This window comes from Primulina eburnea, chromosome 3, assembly GCF_022965805.1.
Source record: "Primulina eburnea isolate SZY01 chromosome 3, ASM2296580v1, whole genome shotgun sequence".
NCBI lineage: Eukaryota > Viridiplantae > Streptophyta > Magnoliopsida > Lamiales > Gesneriaceae > Primulina > Primulina eburnea.
This window is the reverse complement of record NC_133103.1, coordinates 47,864,554-47,879,548: the sequence shown is the minus strand read 5'-3', so window position 1 is coordinate 47,879,548 and position 14,995 is coordinate 47,864,554. Positions and strand designations below refer to the sequence as shown.

Genomic DNA, 14,995 nt, shown 5'->3' with positions numbered 1-14,995 from the left:
ATACCACATTTTAAAATATCCAGAATCGTCGCCGATATCTTTTCCTCGATCCCGCATCGAATAATCGTCTGAAACATGAAACTCAAGAAAACATTTTAACGTGCATCACATAAGCATAAATAATTTAAAATAATGCAAATTTATAAATCATGTATCGCCAAAAATCATTTTAATTTAAATAAATAATTTAAAATTGTAAATAAATACATATGTTTTACGTGTACTGATTTTGGGCTCTACATCAGATATGATGGATTTCAAATCCATTGCTTTTAAATTCATCGACTTGCAGACAAAACTGAAGTGAATTTCGTATCAAGTTATGCAATAATAATTATAATGAATTTCAAATTCTCTCTTTGTGATACATTTAAGGGATGTATTTGAAATAAATGAATTTTGATTATACTTTAAATAATAAAACAATAAATCAGATCTTAAATTCATAACTTACTTATTTACACATTAATTACACAAATTAAAATGAATTTAAGATAACATCATTATTTGCTGAATTTGAAACTAATCATAATTAACATGAAACACAATATAAATATGCAAACGTGGATTTGAAGTTCATGGTCATATTTCTCTTAAATTTCAAAATCAGTAGCAATTCTCCAAGAGCATGATGGTTTCTTTTTTAACTTCTACTATATAAATACGAAACAAGATTCATATATTCAATCTCTACATGTTTCAGACAAAAGATTGTACAATAATTATGACTATGTAATCAGACATGATCGAATATGATCGATCACACGAGCGAATCGAGATATCCATAGGAGTGTCTCCGATTGTACTGTAGTAAGCTTGCGTATGTTCGGTCCCAGACTCCAATATAGAGAGATTCATCGTCTGGACTTAGAGATGCACCAGATATCTCCCCGAACAAATCAATCTCTTGCCTCTTCTCGAAATTTTCATGGATATTGTACACATGCACGAAATCTGCAGCTTCGGCTACAACCATAAATTTCCCGTCTTTAGAGAAATGGATAGATCTAAATGCACCAATATTTCCTTTGAGGGTTGCTACAGGCATGGAAAGTTTCCTCAAGTCCCACACTCGGCACGTCTTATCTTGATTTCCTGTGGCAAAGATCCTCCCATTTGGGTGCCATGCAGAAGCGAACGAGTAGTCTAGGTGGCCAACTATTGAGGCGATTTTCTGCAAATAATAACACACATGGGAAGCATGCTAATTAATAGTAAGGTTGATATTTTGCACCTAAAACGTAATATTACTAAGTTATGTGATGAAGCTGAGTGAAAATCTACTCGAAAATACTTGAATACCTTCCTATTGTGAGTGTCAAAAAGTATTCCATCGCAGTCGTCTCCAACTACCGTCAGAAGCTTGCCGTCTGGGTTCATGGATGTGTGCTGTATCATGTGGAATTTCCATCAATTTCGAGGGGATATTACACTGTCTTACAAAAATTATCGCACAATCAGAATCATCTGAAAGGTCTGTATGTTTCAAGTTTCTTCATTTTCAATATTCCCCTCCAGGGCTCCACACGGGCATAGGTGGTATTTTCTATACAAGCACACATGACAACATGTTCTTATTCTGATTAGTCCTTTTTTTACCTCATTTTCCACACGAATTGAAAGTATATGGGTTGGTTAAAATTATTGCGACTGGTCATGCTAAAGATTGTCCAAATTATTCATACATAAAAGGGGTGGTTGGAGGCCACACCGGGAAACTTTCCCTGACTTTTCAAGGAGTTCTTGCCTCAGAGGGAATATTTTTTCCAACTTTTCGCTGTGGAAAGAAATACCTCTGTTGAAAAGGTACAGGTGTGGAAAGAAACACCTCTACTGAAAAGGTACACGTGATAGATTTGGAAAAAAGGAGATGATGGGAACAAAGAGCGAACTCAAACTTATTGACAGTCCTGAATTCATAGTTGTTAAAAGCGAGCGCCTGGCTGCGTCTATTTGGAAAAAAGGAGATGATGGGAACAAAGAGCGAAGTCAAACTTATTGACAGTCCTGAATTCATAGTTGTTAAAAGCGAGCGACTGGCTGCGCCTAGGCGACAGACGCAGCCAGGCGCACCATGCACCTGGGGGGCATGGCTTAAGAAAAGCGCGCTTTAAGCGTGTGAGAAAAGCGCGTTATGAATGTATAAATCGTGGTACAATTAATAAAGCCAAGCCCAACCAACTTTGAAGTCCAATTACTAAAGCCCATAACTATTAAATAACGGAAAACCTTGCGCCATTTATTGGCATGTAGACTCTTGATCTCCCCCAGTCTCCCTCAAACTTCAGACTATAATTACACCGTTACACAACAGCAGAAAATCAGAAATACTAAGAGCAAAAAAAGTTTGATTTCTAGCTTTCTACTGATTCCAATCAGATAGCCGTCGGCCCTTATTGAAGTTTTATTCCTTAGTGTACTATGCACTTGTGAGACACATTGAAGTTATGATTTACGCAAAATTATGAATTAATGGACTTTTTATTTACATAGCTTGATATATTTGTGAAATATATTTAATTTAATTTAAGTAATATTATAGTATAATCATTTTATATGTGACTTTTTTAAATTTATGCCAAATGTTATTTCCTTCACCTTGTACTGAAGGCCCCAAAGAACCGTAGTGTTTTAGTGCGTCTTTAGCCTCAAATAACTATAGTCCTAATCATTCAAACATGAAGGGGGTGTTTAGAGGCCACATCGGCAAACTTATCCGGGCTTTTCAAAGTTTTTGTCGAAGGGGATATCTTTTCGCTGTGGAAAGAAATACCTCTTTGTTGAAGGTTATTGCGATAGATTTGGAAAGAAAGGAGACGGGGAGCAAAGAGCACACTCGAACTTGGCATGATATAACTTTTACTTATTTTCATACCAAAATAAAATTATTCCAGCTACCTAGAGGGATGTCTCCACGTAATCTATGTTGATATTTAACCTGTTAGAGAATATATTACCTGAGATTTCTTTTGAGAATGCGCTAAAATGTTATCCTATTTTATTCACCTCAGTAAGAATGTTTTTTAAGGTTTTATTTTGAAATGACTTGAAAGATTAAACACACCTTTTAATTGTGGACCATTAGGTTTTAATAGCATGCACATGTTTTACTTTTGTTCTTTTGAAGGTATGCACATTTTACTTTACGTTTAAAAGTACAGCAAGTATGTGGCTCGTGTCTGCTTGCATAACCGTGAGAACCCCCGAGCACCACATAGGCGTAGGTGGTATTTTACTATTTTCTAAAAAAAATTAAAAGATCATTTAAGTAGCAGATGCTCTAATGATCAATCATATGGAGCAACAAAAAATTTGAAAGTTCCAGAAATAAACTTTAATAACTAAAAGACTTGATAAGAGTTGAATTGACCATCTATTAGATCACTTTGTGACCCGAAGGACGGATCCAATGGAAAGATTTAAAACCAATAAGCATGCAGAACCAAGTAAAAGGAGAGAAAAAATGCATTGCAGAAAGAAAACTCACATTAACTGGCCATGGGAAACAGAAGTGGTTTAAGAGCTGAAACCTTTCCATGTCATATTCTCTTACACCACAGTCATTGTTGGATACCATGAAATGGAGTCCACCACTATAAAATGAGTAAATTAAACAGTGCAAACAAGTCAACAAATAAAGGACATCAAATCACAACAATACCTGGAACAGTCAAATATTTCGATGGCATTTGTAATAGCATTCTCCTCATATGTGGTCCTTGCGCAAAAGCTTACGCCTGGTTTATCAACATTCTGAAATGTTGACCATATAAATTCTCTAATGGCAATTTGGAAATGCCAACCGTATCACAATATTACCAAAACAGTATTTCACAACAATTGGAGTTAAAGGTGCAATTCTCAGTGGCATTCTGCTGATCAAAAACTCGAGGACGCAGTCGGGGTAATCAAGGGGAAGAGTGTATATTAACTTTGAACTGAAACATTTTCTATATTTGTTCAGATGCTTCTTCTAGGATTAGGAATTTTTACACATGTTCTTAGTGTTTCTTGAACCAAGAAAGTCTTGAGAAATCAAACTGTTCCACCAGTGCACCAATTACTTGACCAGAAATCTAAATAAAGTGCGTTATGACACACAATTTTTCATAATTTACATTCCTATGAACTCTCTACTTCTTTAAATATCTAATTCTTGCACTCAAATCATCTGACGAGCTACCATGATTCACCACAATATATTAGCAGTTTCCACTTTCATATACTCCACAACCACCATTAGTCTATCCAGTGCAAATGCTGAACCCTTCTGCATAACCATTACTTCAAGGCATGCTGCTAGTATTTTTGGTTAACGAAAAACTTTAGAATGGTATTAATGGTGGAGTCCACGAAAAGGAAGGAGATCTCTGGCAGGGGAGGTCAAAGTTCTAGATGGCCAACTTGAGGATCCCAAAATTCCTTAATACTCAAACTAGTCGAATAGAGAATTTCTATTGAATTGTGCACGACTCTATTAATGAATAAAATGGACTTTCCTATTTTATATGCATATTTGAAAACATCAAGAAACTATGGACTTCGGGAATATGGTAATTCAACTCTGGTACCAATGAATACCCCAAATGTATTAGACATGCTGTGTGTATATAGTGAGCTAATGTATGCTTGATTGTCTAGTTCGTGTGTCACATATGTTGACGGATAGAGATTATTGTGATCCCCGTGAGCTCGTGTGGCATGGAACTGAATCGATAGGTGTGTACAGCTAGATAACTGATAACATGAGAGAGGCAAAAGTATCTAGTTTAATTTGAACTAGCGCCCAACACACGCATTACATGTGTGCAAATAAGATACGCTTTGATAATTTGAAATTAGACATAGATGTGCGATGATTGCATTGACATAAATCATGAAAGATTGAAAATTAAAAAAATTAAGAGAAAATCTAGGATGAAAGAGAGGGAAAGATAAGATCGATAGTTATTTGTACGGTAAGAAGTTGAAGAGAATCTTGCCCGAGTTTGTTAAATTACCTAGAAGTAATATATATATTTTTGTTAAAAAGGAAAAAAATATTTGCTCAAGGCTTCACCAAATTAATTAAAAAACAGTTATTATAGCACTCTCTGCTATGATATAATATTATAGATATTTGGAAATGATTGGTTGCATGGGAACGTGAATTAGTTGGGTCATTGATAATGAGATTATGTGTTATTGATGAAGATCTCTTAATTTGCTTGAGTATTTATTTTCAGCCTCCACCACTTGTTAGTTGTTGTGAGCCAAGTGACTTGATTTGGGTTTGGAGTAACATATAGGTTGACATGCAGGTCAAGTTGCCTCCACCACCGTGGTTAGGACCGATGAAATTCAGGTCAAGTTGCCTCAGGGAATTATGGTTGGGCCGAAGGCAATGGCAGTTAGTTCTAGCTACAACATAGACCGTGAATAGGTCTGAAGATAATGATATTAGGGTCAAACTGTCATTTTGATCCCATCAAATTGGACACGGATCCTCTGCTGTGCAGAGGAGAACAACACTTTGTCTTGTTCTCTTTTTTTTTTTTTTTCAATTGGACTTGCAAAATACAACCCAAATTGTATTACTATTAAAATTAAAAAATTAAAAAATAATTCAATGATAAATAACTGAGTAACTTTACTTAAAAAACCAAACTAGAAAAATTTAATTAAAGTATAAATTTTTCATTTTAATATATATATATATATATATATATATATATTAAATTAAAATTGAATTTATGTTATAGAAAATAATGTATATAATTTATTTCTATTATTAACAAATTTTTCATATCACAAAAAAAAAAATTCTACTCCGACCTTAAAAAATGTTTACTTGTTAAAAAAAATTCATACTTGTTAACTTAAAATTTTTACACGCCAAATAAATTCTAAATATCAAATTCAAGCAATAAATGCGTGATATTAGGAGTCGTTCTACTAATATTTTCAATAAGGAGCGGCATTTAGAAAAATACACTTTCATGAACCTTGTGAAATTATTTTAATAAGTATAAGAAAAAAAAATTTACTCAGTGACATATAAAATTTTGAGCTTTAAGTCCACTATATATAGATATATATTGTTTTGAATGGACAACCATTTTTGTCCCATTTCTTACTGATCTGCTATGGGCATCCATCATCGTAAACTATTTTATAGATTAAAATTTATTTTGGCACAAGAATTATTATCAATTGACAAATTAATATATGAATTATGATAAATTACTTGATTGATACATGGACTACTTATAAATTGGCAAATTAAAATATGATCAAGTTAAAAAATTAATTTTACTCTTAACCTAAATTGTTTTTCAATCCAACTACATTAATAAATTTGATTATGTACACATTTTTATTTTCAAGATTATTTAATTTATTTTTAAAAAATTATATTTATACAAATTGTATTATGATAAATAATCATCAACTCAGATATAAAACAAATTTTTTTTATCATATGATAAAAATATAATAAATAAATATCAGCAAATAAAGCCAAATGTATTGTTTTAGAACGACCAAACAAAAAAATCATCATTTTAGTATTTCATAATCTGATATTGATTTGTTAGAATTCGAGAAGTATTCAACATGAAACTTATAGATGAAAAATGATTGAGATTTTTCAAAATCTGATATATGATATAATCATTTTTTTTATAAAATTTTTATATGCCACTGAATAAAAATATTTTCTTTATACTTATTAAAATAATTTCACAAGGTTCATGGAAGTGTATTTTTCTAAATGCAGCTCCTTATTGAAAACATTAGTAGAACGACTCCTAATATCACGTATTTATTGCTTGAATTTGATATTTAAAATTTATTTGGTGTGTACAAATTATAAGTTAACAAGTATGAAAAAAAATTTAACAAGTAAACATTTTTTAGGGTTAGAGTAGAATTTTTTTTCCTGATACGAAAAATTTGTTAACAAATAAAAATATTATTACTAATATAATAATATCCAATTTTAAAATAATTAATTTAACTTAATATAAATAAATTATATACAGTATTTCCTATAACATAAATTCAATTATAATTTAATATATATATATAAAATTAAAAATTTATACTTTAATAAAAAATTTCTGGTTTAATTTTTAAGTAAAGTTACTCAATTATTTATCATTGAATTAATTTTTTAATTTTTTTATTTTAATTGTAATACAATTTGGGTTGTGTTTTGCAAGTCCAATTGAAACCAAACAAAAATAAAATAGCACAAAGTGCTGTTGTCCTCTGCACAGCAGAGGATCCGTGTCCCAAATTGATGGGGCTCTCTGGCACATGTTTACCCAGACTGAAGGAGTAGGTAACATGTTAGAAGCATTGTTCTAAAAAGAATGGATTAAGCGTGAAACGTAAAGAAAAAGCTTTGATTTTGGCAAAAGCATGAAAAAGCAGTCAACATAAGGTTTACCACATTAAGCATGAGTTTTTTAGATAAAATTTTATTTAACTTTTAATTTTTAAAAAGATTTTAATTTAACTTTTTTTATAGGTTAGATTTTAAATATTTGATATTTTTTTTATAAAAAAAAAACCCTTAAAGGCACCAAAATATTCTTCAATGTTGCTTTTGGTAGTAAAACAATTTCCAAAATTTATAAATTTATTTTTAAATTTGTATGTTTATGTGTTCGATCTATTTATTGATTTGATATAACTGAAATTCTATTAAAAACTAAAAATATATTTTTCCACGTTTATTCTCGTACTAAACTCACTTAAACACATAAAGCTCGAAGCTTGACCTCAACATTTTGTCATGCTTCACGCTTTTTAGAACCTTGGTTATAAGCATATCACCACGAGAGATGATCAGGAGTCTAGACTTATAATATCCTGATTCCAACTACCAAGTATTTAGAGTCTCATGCATCACGATTAACATTTCATTTATTCAATATCACTCTTCATATTCTAGTCCCAAGTTTTTATTGAAATTGTTTCACACCCATATGTGATACTGCTAACCCTTCAGGGATGTTGATTTTGTTCCATTTTATGTTTGGATATTCTGCACCAGGTAGAACAAGGAGAAGATGCTTAGGATTGGATGTAGGAACTGTGTTCTATATCACATGCACTGGATGTGATACGTAAAAATGACTCGTCTTGTTAGGAAAAAAATTTCGATATGTGATGCGATCCTGGTTCATGGCTCGGTGGATGATTCTATAGCGCTGTTGAGTGCCCCAAATTATGGAAACTAGACTGGTGTGGAAGAATCGCCTCATTCCTAAACACAGGTTCTAGCACTCTATGTATGGTTGTTTGTTCATCAGAAATTTTTGACTAAAGATAGATAGCTTTATGTAGTGGAGAAGAAATGTATTCTTTATGGTAATTTTATCGAATGTTTTGATCATTTGTTTTGCGCTGCCACTTCTCGAATTCTCTATGGACCAAAATTCGAGAATAGCTAGGTCTGAACAAATTCATGGGTTCTCATCAAGGTCTGCTAAAGGCCTTCACAGGGATTTACCAAGGGACTTCCTCCCTGGCAAAGATGAGGTATATGGTTATGGCAGCTGTCATGTTTCACTTTTGGAGTGCAATAAACCATTGGCTATTTGAGAATGAAGAACAGAGAGTTGATGATCATTGTATGAGGTTTTGAGTAATCTGTGTATGTTAGATGTAAGGTGGTTAGTTGTTGGTTCAATGAGTTAATGTCCTTGTAGATCTCATGGGCAGCCCTAGTGTATTTGTATCCCTGTTTTTTTACCTTAATGATAGGACTGTTGTATGAAAATAAAAAAAAAACAATTATGACATGGGTTACAGCTAATTAGTCATGAAATTTCCATCACTGTGAGTCCTCAGTTATATCCCTCAATGTATCAAATATTTCCGAAAGACTGTTAAAATGTCCACTCAAAGATCCAAAATCAAGAACACTTATGCATGCCAAGTGAGGGGAAAAACAATAAGCAGTCAATTATTAGCTTATACATAATTCATTTATGTCTGCTAACCTTGCAGACAAGTTCTCCATGGAAGCCACCTACCACCATAAAACGATCCTTCACAGCCAAAGTGCTTAACTGCATTTGAGTGAACCCTTCAAATAAGGTTCCTGGATTTCTCTACATTAACAAAAACGAGGAAAACCAGTAAAATCATAAAAAAGAGAAATAAGATGAATGACAATGTAAAAAAATAATAAAATATTTAACCATAAGATATGAGGCAGGAAGGATCATGCTTCCCTTCCTTTTTTGAAGCATGAAAAAGACCAGTGGATATGATTGAAGTACCTCTGTTGGCACAATTTGCCCCGAGAAGTTGAGGACTTCAGTCAAGTTGTTGAATAAAGATGACCAATGCATAATCGAATAATTTGAAATAAGATATACATCATGTTTTGACGTAGCCCACACCAAATTCCTTAGCTGCACGTAACATTCAACATATCAGCAGTTGTGGTATACTGATTTAAAAACGCATGGCAAGACAAAGTAAAGAAATAAGCCTATTCAAGATTTTTTTTTTTTAATTTGTTGCAATATTATGTTAAACAGAGTTTCCTACAATTAAAAGGAACGCAAAAGCAACTAGAAAATTTTAAAAATTATCCACTAAAGCAAGTAAAAGAAATTACAGGTAATACACTTCCAAATATACAAGAAAACGCCCACAACCAACCAGATATAAGACTTATAAGTCTTGTTTGAAAAGTAAGAACACAGAATTAAATAAACAGATAAAAAATAAAAAACAAATCAAGTGGTATGAATTATCAAATTGATGCAAAGATAGAATAAAGCACAATTTCATAGGTTAAGAGTAAAGAACAAAACAACTAGATAAATACAAAATATTTATTATTCATGAAATCAATCAAAATGAACCTTTGATAAAAACCCAAATAATTCAAAACAAGTCAGATTGTGGAGCAATGGAAAAAAAGCAAGAAGAAAACAAAAAAGAACTCAGGTAGTATACAATCATTTCACTCTTGCGCAGATGGGAATAAAGCACAAATTCAAAAAACAAATATATAAACACAAGGTCCAATAATGCGATTGAATCCAAAATTTCATTCTTGAGGTAGTATGAAAGCTATAACAGTGAAGATTAAAGATGAGAATATGTTTTTTCATTATTATTTATGCACACAAATATGTTTGGATATTGAGTTCTTATCATTAGTCATACTCGCCAATTCAGTGTGCTATTAGACAAAAAAGAAAAGAAGGTTCTATGAAATCATTAGCTCCACTGGTCATAGAATCACCAAATGCCAACAAAAGAACTATTGACTCCGCCATTGGATTGAAAATTCAAACCACCAAGTAATTCCACGATGGTCGCCACATACTATCTCATGATCACATTCAAACTTCAGTTTAGCTTTAAGGTTGGATCCACCACCTTAAAAGTAAAATACATCGGATAATCAAATTCAATCTAACTCCTGGTATGATTAAAAGGCAAATTAATTTCAAGTATGTTGTCCGTGATGACTTCATGTTGCACAAGCCAAAACCAGCAATGCAGCTCTTGTAAAAAAAAAAGTTTCCAAGTTCTGTTGATTCCTCAAAATTGACAATATATAAATGGCTAAATTCCCATTCCAAGACAAAATATAAAGATAATCACATAAAAATGAAAACCATAATTGAATGCATGTGAAAATTGATGGTAAGTCTTGAAAACAAAAATAACACACCTGAAAATGAAGGATTGTAGGCTTTACTAATCTTGTATTATGAAAGAAATCAAAGTATTTGTCTCCTTTCTCTGTCAGTCTATATCCCTTCAAAGATTCGACAAAGGAATCACACAAAGAACCTGTATTAAATTTATATGATTGTATTTGAAGAGACAACAAAAAACATGAGAATTGTTCAAAATTCCAACCTTATCAACAGAGTCACCAGATGAAGGTAAATTCTCATAATTCTTATACTGTTCAAGCCTTGTCTGCCTGTAACTTTCCCTTTTAATATTCAACCTATCCCATGGTATACCCTGTATATCTTTTCCGTTTCTTGCTTGTGCGGCCGATGTATCAGTCACCTTCATGAGCTGCTCAAAAACAATTACAATCAAATTGAACAAACTTATAATTAACACACACATTACCCACGTTAAATGCACATGCATCTACAAGGTAAAATATTTTACGCATATACAAACATAAGAGTATCCGCTTTCCAAACACTACCTAACGTGGGTACATTTTATTTTTAATTTGTAATAACATAATATCACTAAAAGGTGGAAAATATCTCAAGAAATGCTTTGAACATCAACTAACCATATCATACTCATCAAGATTTGCATCTTCAGCTGGATAATATTCCTCATCAATTGTATCTACAGAATCGGTGACATCACCATCATCCACCATATATTCCACCTGACCAACCTCATAATATGACATTTTTCTTTTTTCTTCAAAGCCTGCAACACTTGATTATATCATTACAAAACCTGGAACTTGTAAACTAAAGCAATTCTAATGCCTACCATATGTCTATGGGATGTTTTATTAATTTCATGTGTGTTTACTTGCATGATAAAGTATGATAACAAAACAGAAAATGTAGGCTGCCACCAGACAAATACACGTTGCTAGAACCAGATAATTTTAGTTTTTCACGAACTCAATGACTAAACCCACAAGCAAAAAATTAACAGAGCCCAACCCAAAATATAAAAACAACTATCCATCACATTTTCCTTTACACAATCTGTCAATCTCTTGGAATAATATTTCCATCTTCCAACATAATCATTCCTATAAATCAACATTTCACCATTTCCCATAAGTAATATATCGTAGTACTGTATTTCGCTCATTACTTTAGATTTAAAATTCTAAACATTGGTGTACCAGTAACCAAATTTACCACACGGCATCATTGACCCGACGGGTTACCTGATATGACATTCGGCAAAACCAAAACAAAACACAAAAAGATGTATTTTTCAAAAAATAAAACCAATCTTATATTGCATTCTTTGACACAATAACCATAAAATAATTTCTCGAAATATTTAAGGAAAAAAAAAAAACAAAACCAACATTTCTATAATTCTTATAAAGAGACGGTGATTTTTACATCAAATTCCACTTGAAAGTCCATAAAAATAAGATACAGGCAATTTCAATTATATTGAAGGAACTAAACCAATTGAACAGAACGATCCAGCAAGAATTGAGAATGACACAATTTTGAAGGGAAAAAATGCTTGGGGGTGGGGGGAAGGTTTCACTAATCACTAATTCTAAACCAGGAGAATCGAGACGCTGATTTTGAATCTAAAGCCTTAAATACAGCGAAAATGCCACTAACCCGGATCAAAATGACTGAAAATCAATCATTGGCTTCAGAAAATCCTCAAATTCTCATATCCCATGTTTGTATACCAATTGAATCCAAAAATGTTTTCAATAAAATGCTCCAAAATTTAATCGACCAAAACCAAACAGCATTTGAACCCAAAAGTGACACAGACAACTAATCAAACACCCATCGCTATTACACCAAAACCCAACTCCACCGCTGTAAAAGTAACATTAATCAGCAACAAATCATGAACACAAAGCAGCAAATGCTCTTGCATGCAACTGACGAAAAAACTATCTATCTACAAAACGATTCAAAGATTACCGAGAAAAGAAAAGGTAAAGTACCTGGCAGCAAGCAGAGAGATCTAGGGAAAGCAGATTCAGCACTTTCAATTCGCAAAAAACTGAAAAAGAGCGGACAACTCAAAGCGGGTTCTTCGACTTTTCAACATAAAGGTGAGATTTTTCAGATGAAATTGTTCGTGGGGACGGAATTTCAACCGAGAGGAGTTCTCTATTAACGAGAGCTGGCTTGTGGGCTATGGCGGAATGCAAAGGATGAAGAGAGAAGGTGGCGAACGGCAATGGGTATTGGGAAGCGAGATGGGAATGATAGCGAATGCATGCGCTCACATTTCATGAGTGTGTTGTGTATAATATGTTTCCCATTCTTCAATGCTTACGTTAATGATATTCTCGAAAACTCAAAGATGAAAATGAAATGTAATGCATTCACAAGTGTAAATATTATATATATATATATATATATATATATATATTTTCCCTATAACTTCCTCATAACTTTTTATCTTCAAGTGTTGTCTTTGTGGTGCAATTAACGTGATACACCAGCCTCAAAAGACACGTAAAGATATACATATATATATATATATATATATATATATATATATATATATATATATGTGTGTATTTGTGTTAGACTTGAGAAATTGTTAGACTTAATTTAACTGTGGTGATGATAGTCAAAACCAGTAGGCCGTTATAGCTAAATCAGAAGACAGTATAAATTGACAGAAGCATAACTCAGCTTATAAAAAGCAGAAGCAGAACTCGACTTATAAGAACATAATCAGAATTTAGAAAAGCAGAAGCATAACTTATCAGAACTTGACATCTTTTACTTGATCGTTAGTCTTAAATGTTACCGTTACTTTTTACATAGTACTAGTATTAAATGCATCATTAATGTTGAACAAAGATATTTAACGCTACTTACTAGTTTTGGTATGAAACAAGACTGATTGTTTTGAAGCTTTCTGCAGAACTTTTTTAGGTATTAAAGTTGATCCTGCTCAGAAGTCACAGAAGTCGTTTTCACTTATAGACGTTGGATTCAAAGCTTTCTATATATAATTGTCAAATCCTTTGTAGAAAACAAACATTATTCATTACCAACGCAACGATTATTCTAAAGTTAGTTTGAGTTATCATCAACTAATACTTATCTTCAAGCTCAACATACAGAAAAGTAGCACACGCTTTATTATAAATATTCGATCTTTTGAGATCATATTGTGTTGTTGTTTCGTAATCTCTTCAAGCTAAACACTTTACTATATCTTATTGAAAATAGTTAACAATCTGGAAAAGAGTCTTTCCAGAACTTTGTTGTATTCATTTACATCGTGTTGAGAGACTAAGAGTTTCAGTAGGCAAAGGATAAGCCCTACTGAAGTGGATGTGTACAAGTGTTGTACTGTAATAACCAAAGTCTTTTAGTGATACCTTCTGGAAACATAAGAAGGGGAAACGTAGAAGATTTTATCTTCGAACTTCTAGAAACAACCATTGTTCTACTGCCTACTGTTTTATTGTTTTCACCACATACCATCATATCGTTTCCGCACTTATTATTGTGATCTACTGGTTATACATTCGAACAAGATAAGCTATAATCTCTAACAGGATTCTAGCACCCTTTGCAAAAACGTCCAACAAAAGAAAGAGTTTATTCACCTCCCTCCCCCTCTAAACTTTATATCGATCCCCAACAGAGTGTGTGTGTGTGTGTATTTTAGTGTGTTATATATTCATCGTTAGGGGTGGGCGATTGTGATCGGGTATCGGGTACCCGACCAATACCTGATCGGTCGGTTTTTTTCTTAATTTTATGTTCGGGTAGAAACCCGAACCCGATATAAAAATGTCGGGTTGGTTTCGGGTAATAGATTACTACCCGAAATTACAAACGGGTACACGATATTCTATATATACATATATATATATATATATATGTATATATTTATATATATATATATATAAAAATATATGTAAGGACCGTGTATCGTATTATCGTAAATCTTATATGATTATCGATAATTAATGAAATTGTCATGGATTATGTATTTGATGTATATCGTGACAATGATTTGAGAAATGAATATTGAATATGAATTGACGTTGTAAGAGCTCGAGTGGGGAGGCCGGACGCCAATTTAGTACAAAATTGATATTTTGTACAGAACATGTGGCGCCCGAGCGGTAGGAAATTACCGCCCGAGCGCCAGGGTTGAAATTCTGAGTGTTCGGGCAGAACACCCCGCGCCCGAGCGGTAACTTTCTACCGCCCGAGCGCGGCATAAATGCAACTCGGGGACAGAATGTCTCGCGCTCGGGCGCGAGAATTCTACCGTCCGAGCGCGAGAGGCGGTGGGA

At 32.9% G+C, this 14,995-nt stretch overlaps 1 protein-coding gene across 4 annotated transcripts; it reads right to left on the bottom strand.

The window, feature by feature from the left end:
* Nucleotides 1-629: 629 nt before the first annotated feature.
* Nucleotides 630-13,016, bottom strand: LOC140827738 (uncharacterized WD repeat-containing protein C2A9.03-like). Of its 4 annotated transcripts, none has more exons than XM_073190541.1 (10): nt 12,324-13,016; nt 11,282-11,427; nt 10,882-11,049; nt 10,691-10,786; nt 9,276-9,410; nt 8,994-9,104; nt 3,662-3,753; nt 3,488-3,593; nt 1,303-1,389; nt 630-1,174 (listed from the first exon to the last, which is right to left on the bottom strand). In XM_073190541.1, the coding sequence occupies exons 2-10, from the start codon at nt 11,405-11,407 to the stop codon at nt 761-763; spliced, it is 1,335 nt and encodes a 444-aa protein (XP_073046642.1). In that variant the 5' UTR covers nt 11,408-11,427; nt 12,324-13,016; the 3' UTR covers nt 630-760. The 4 variants fall into 4 exon arrangements, with proteins under 4 accessions (XP_073046642.1, XP_073046641.1, XP_073046643.1 ...); XM_073190540.1 differs by having other exon boundaries at nt 12,665-13,015; XM_073190542.1 differs by having other exon boundaries at nt 10,691-10,777; nt 12,665-13,013.
* Between the last annotated feature and the right edge of the window lie 1,979 nt (nt 13,017-14,995).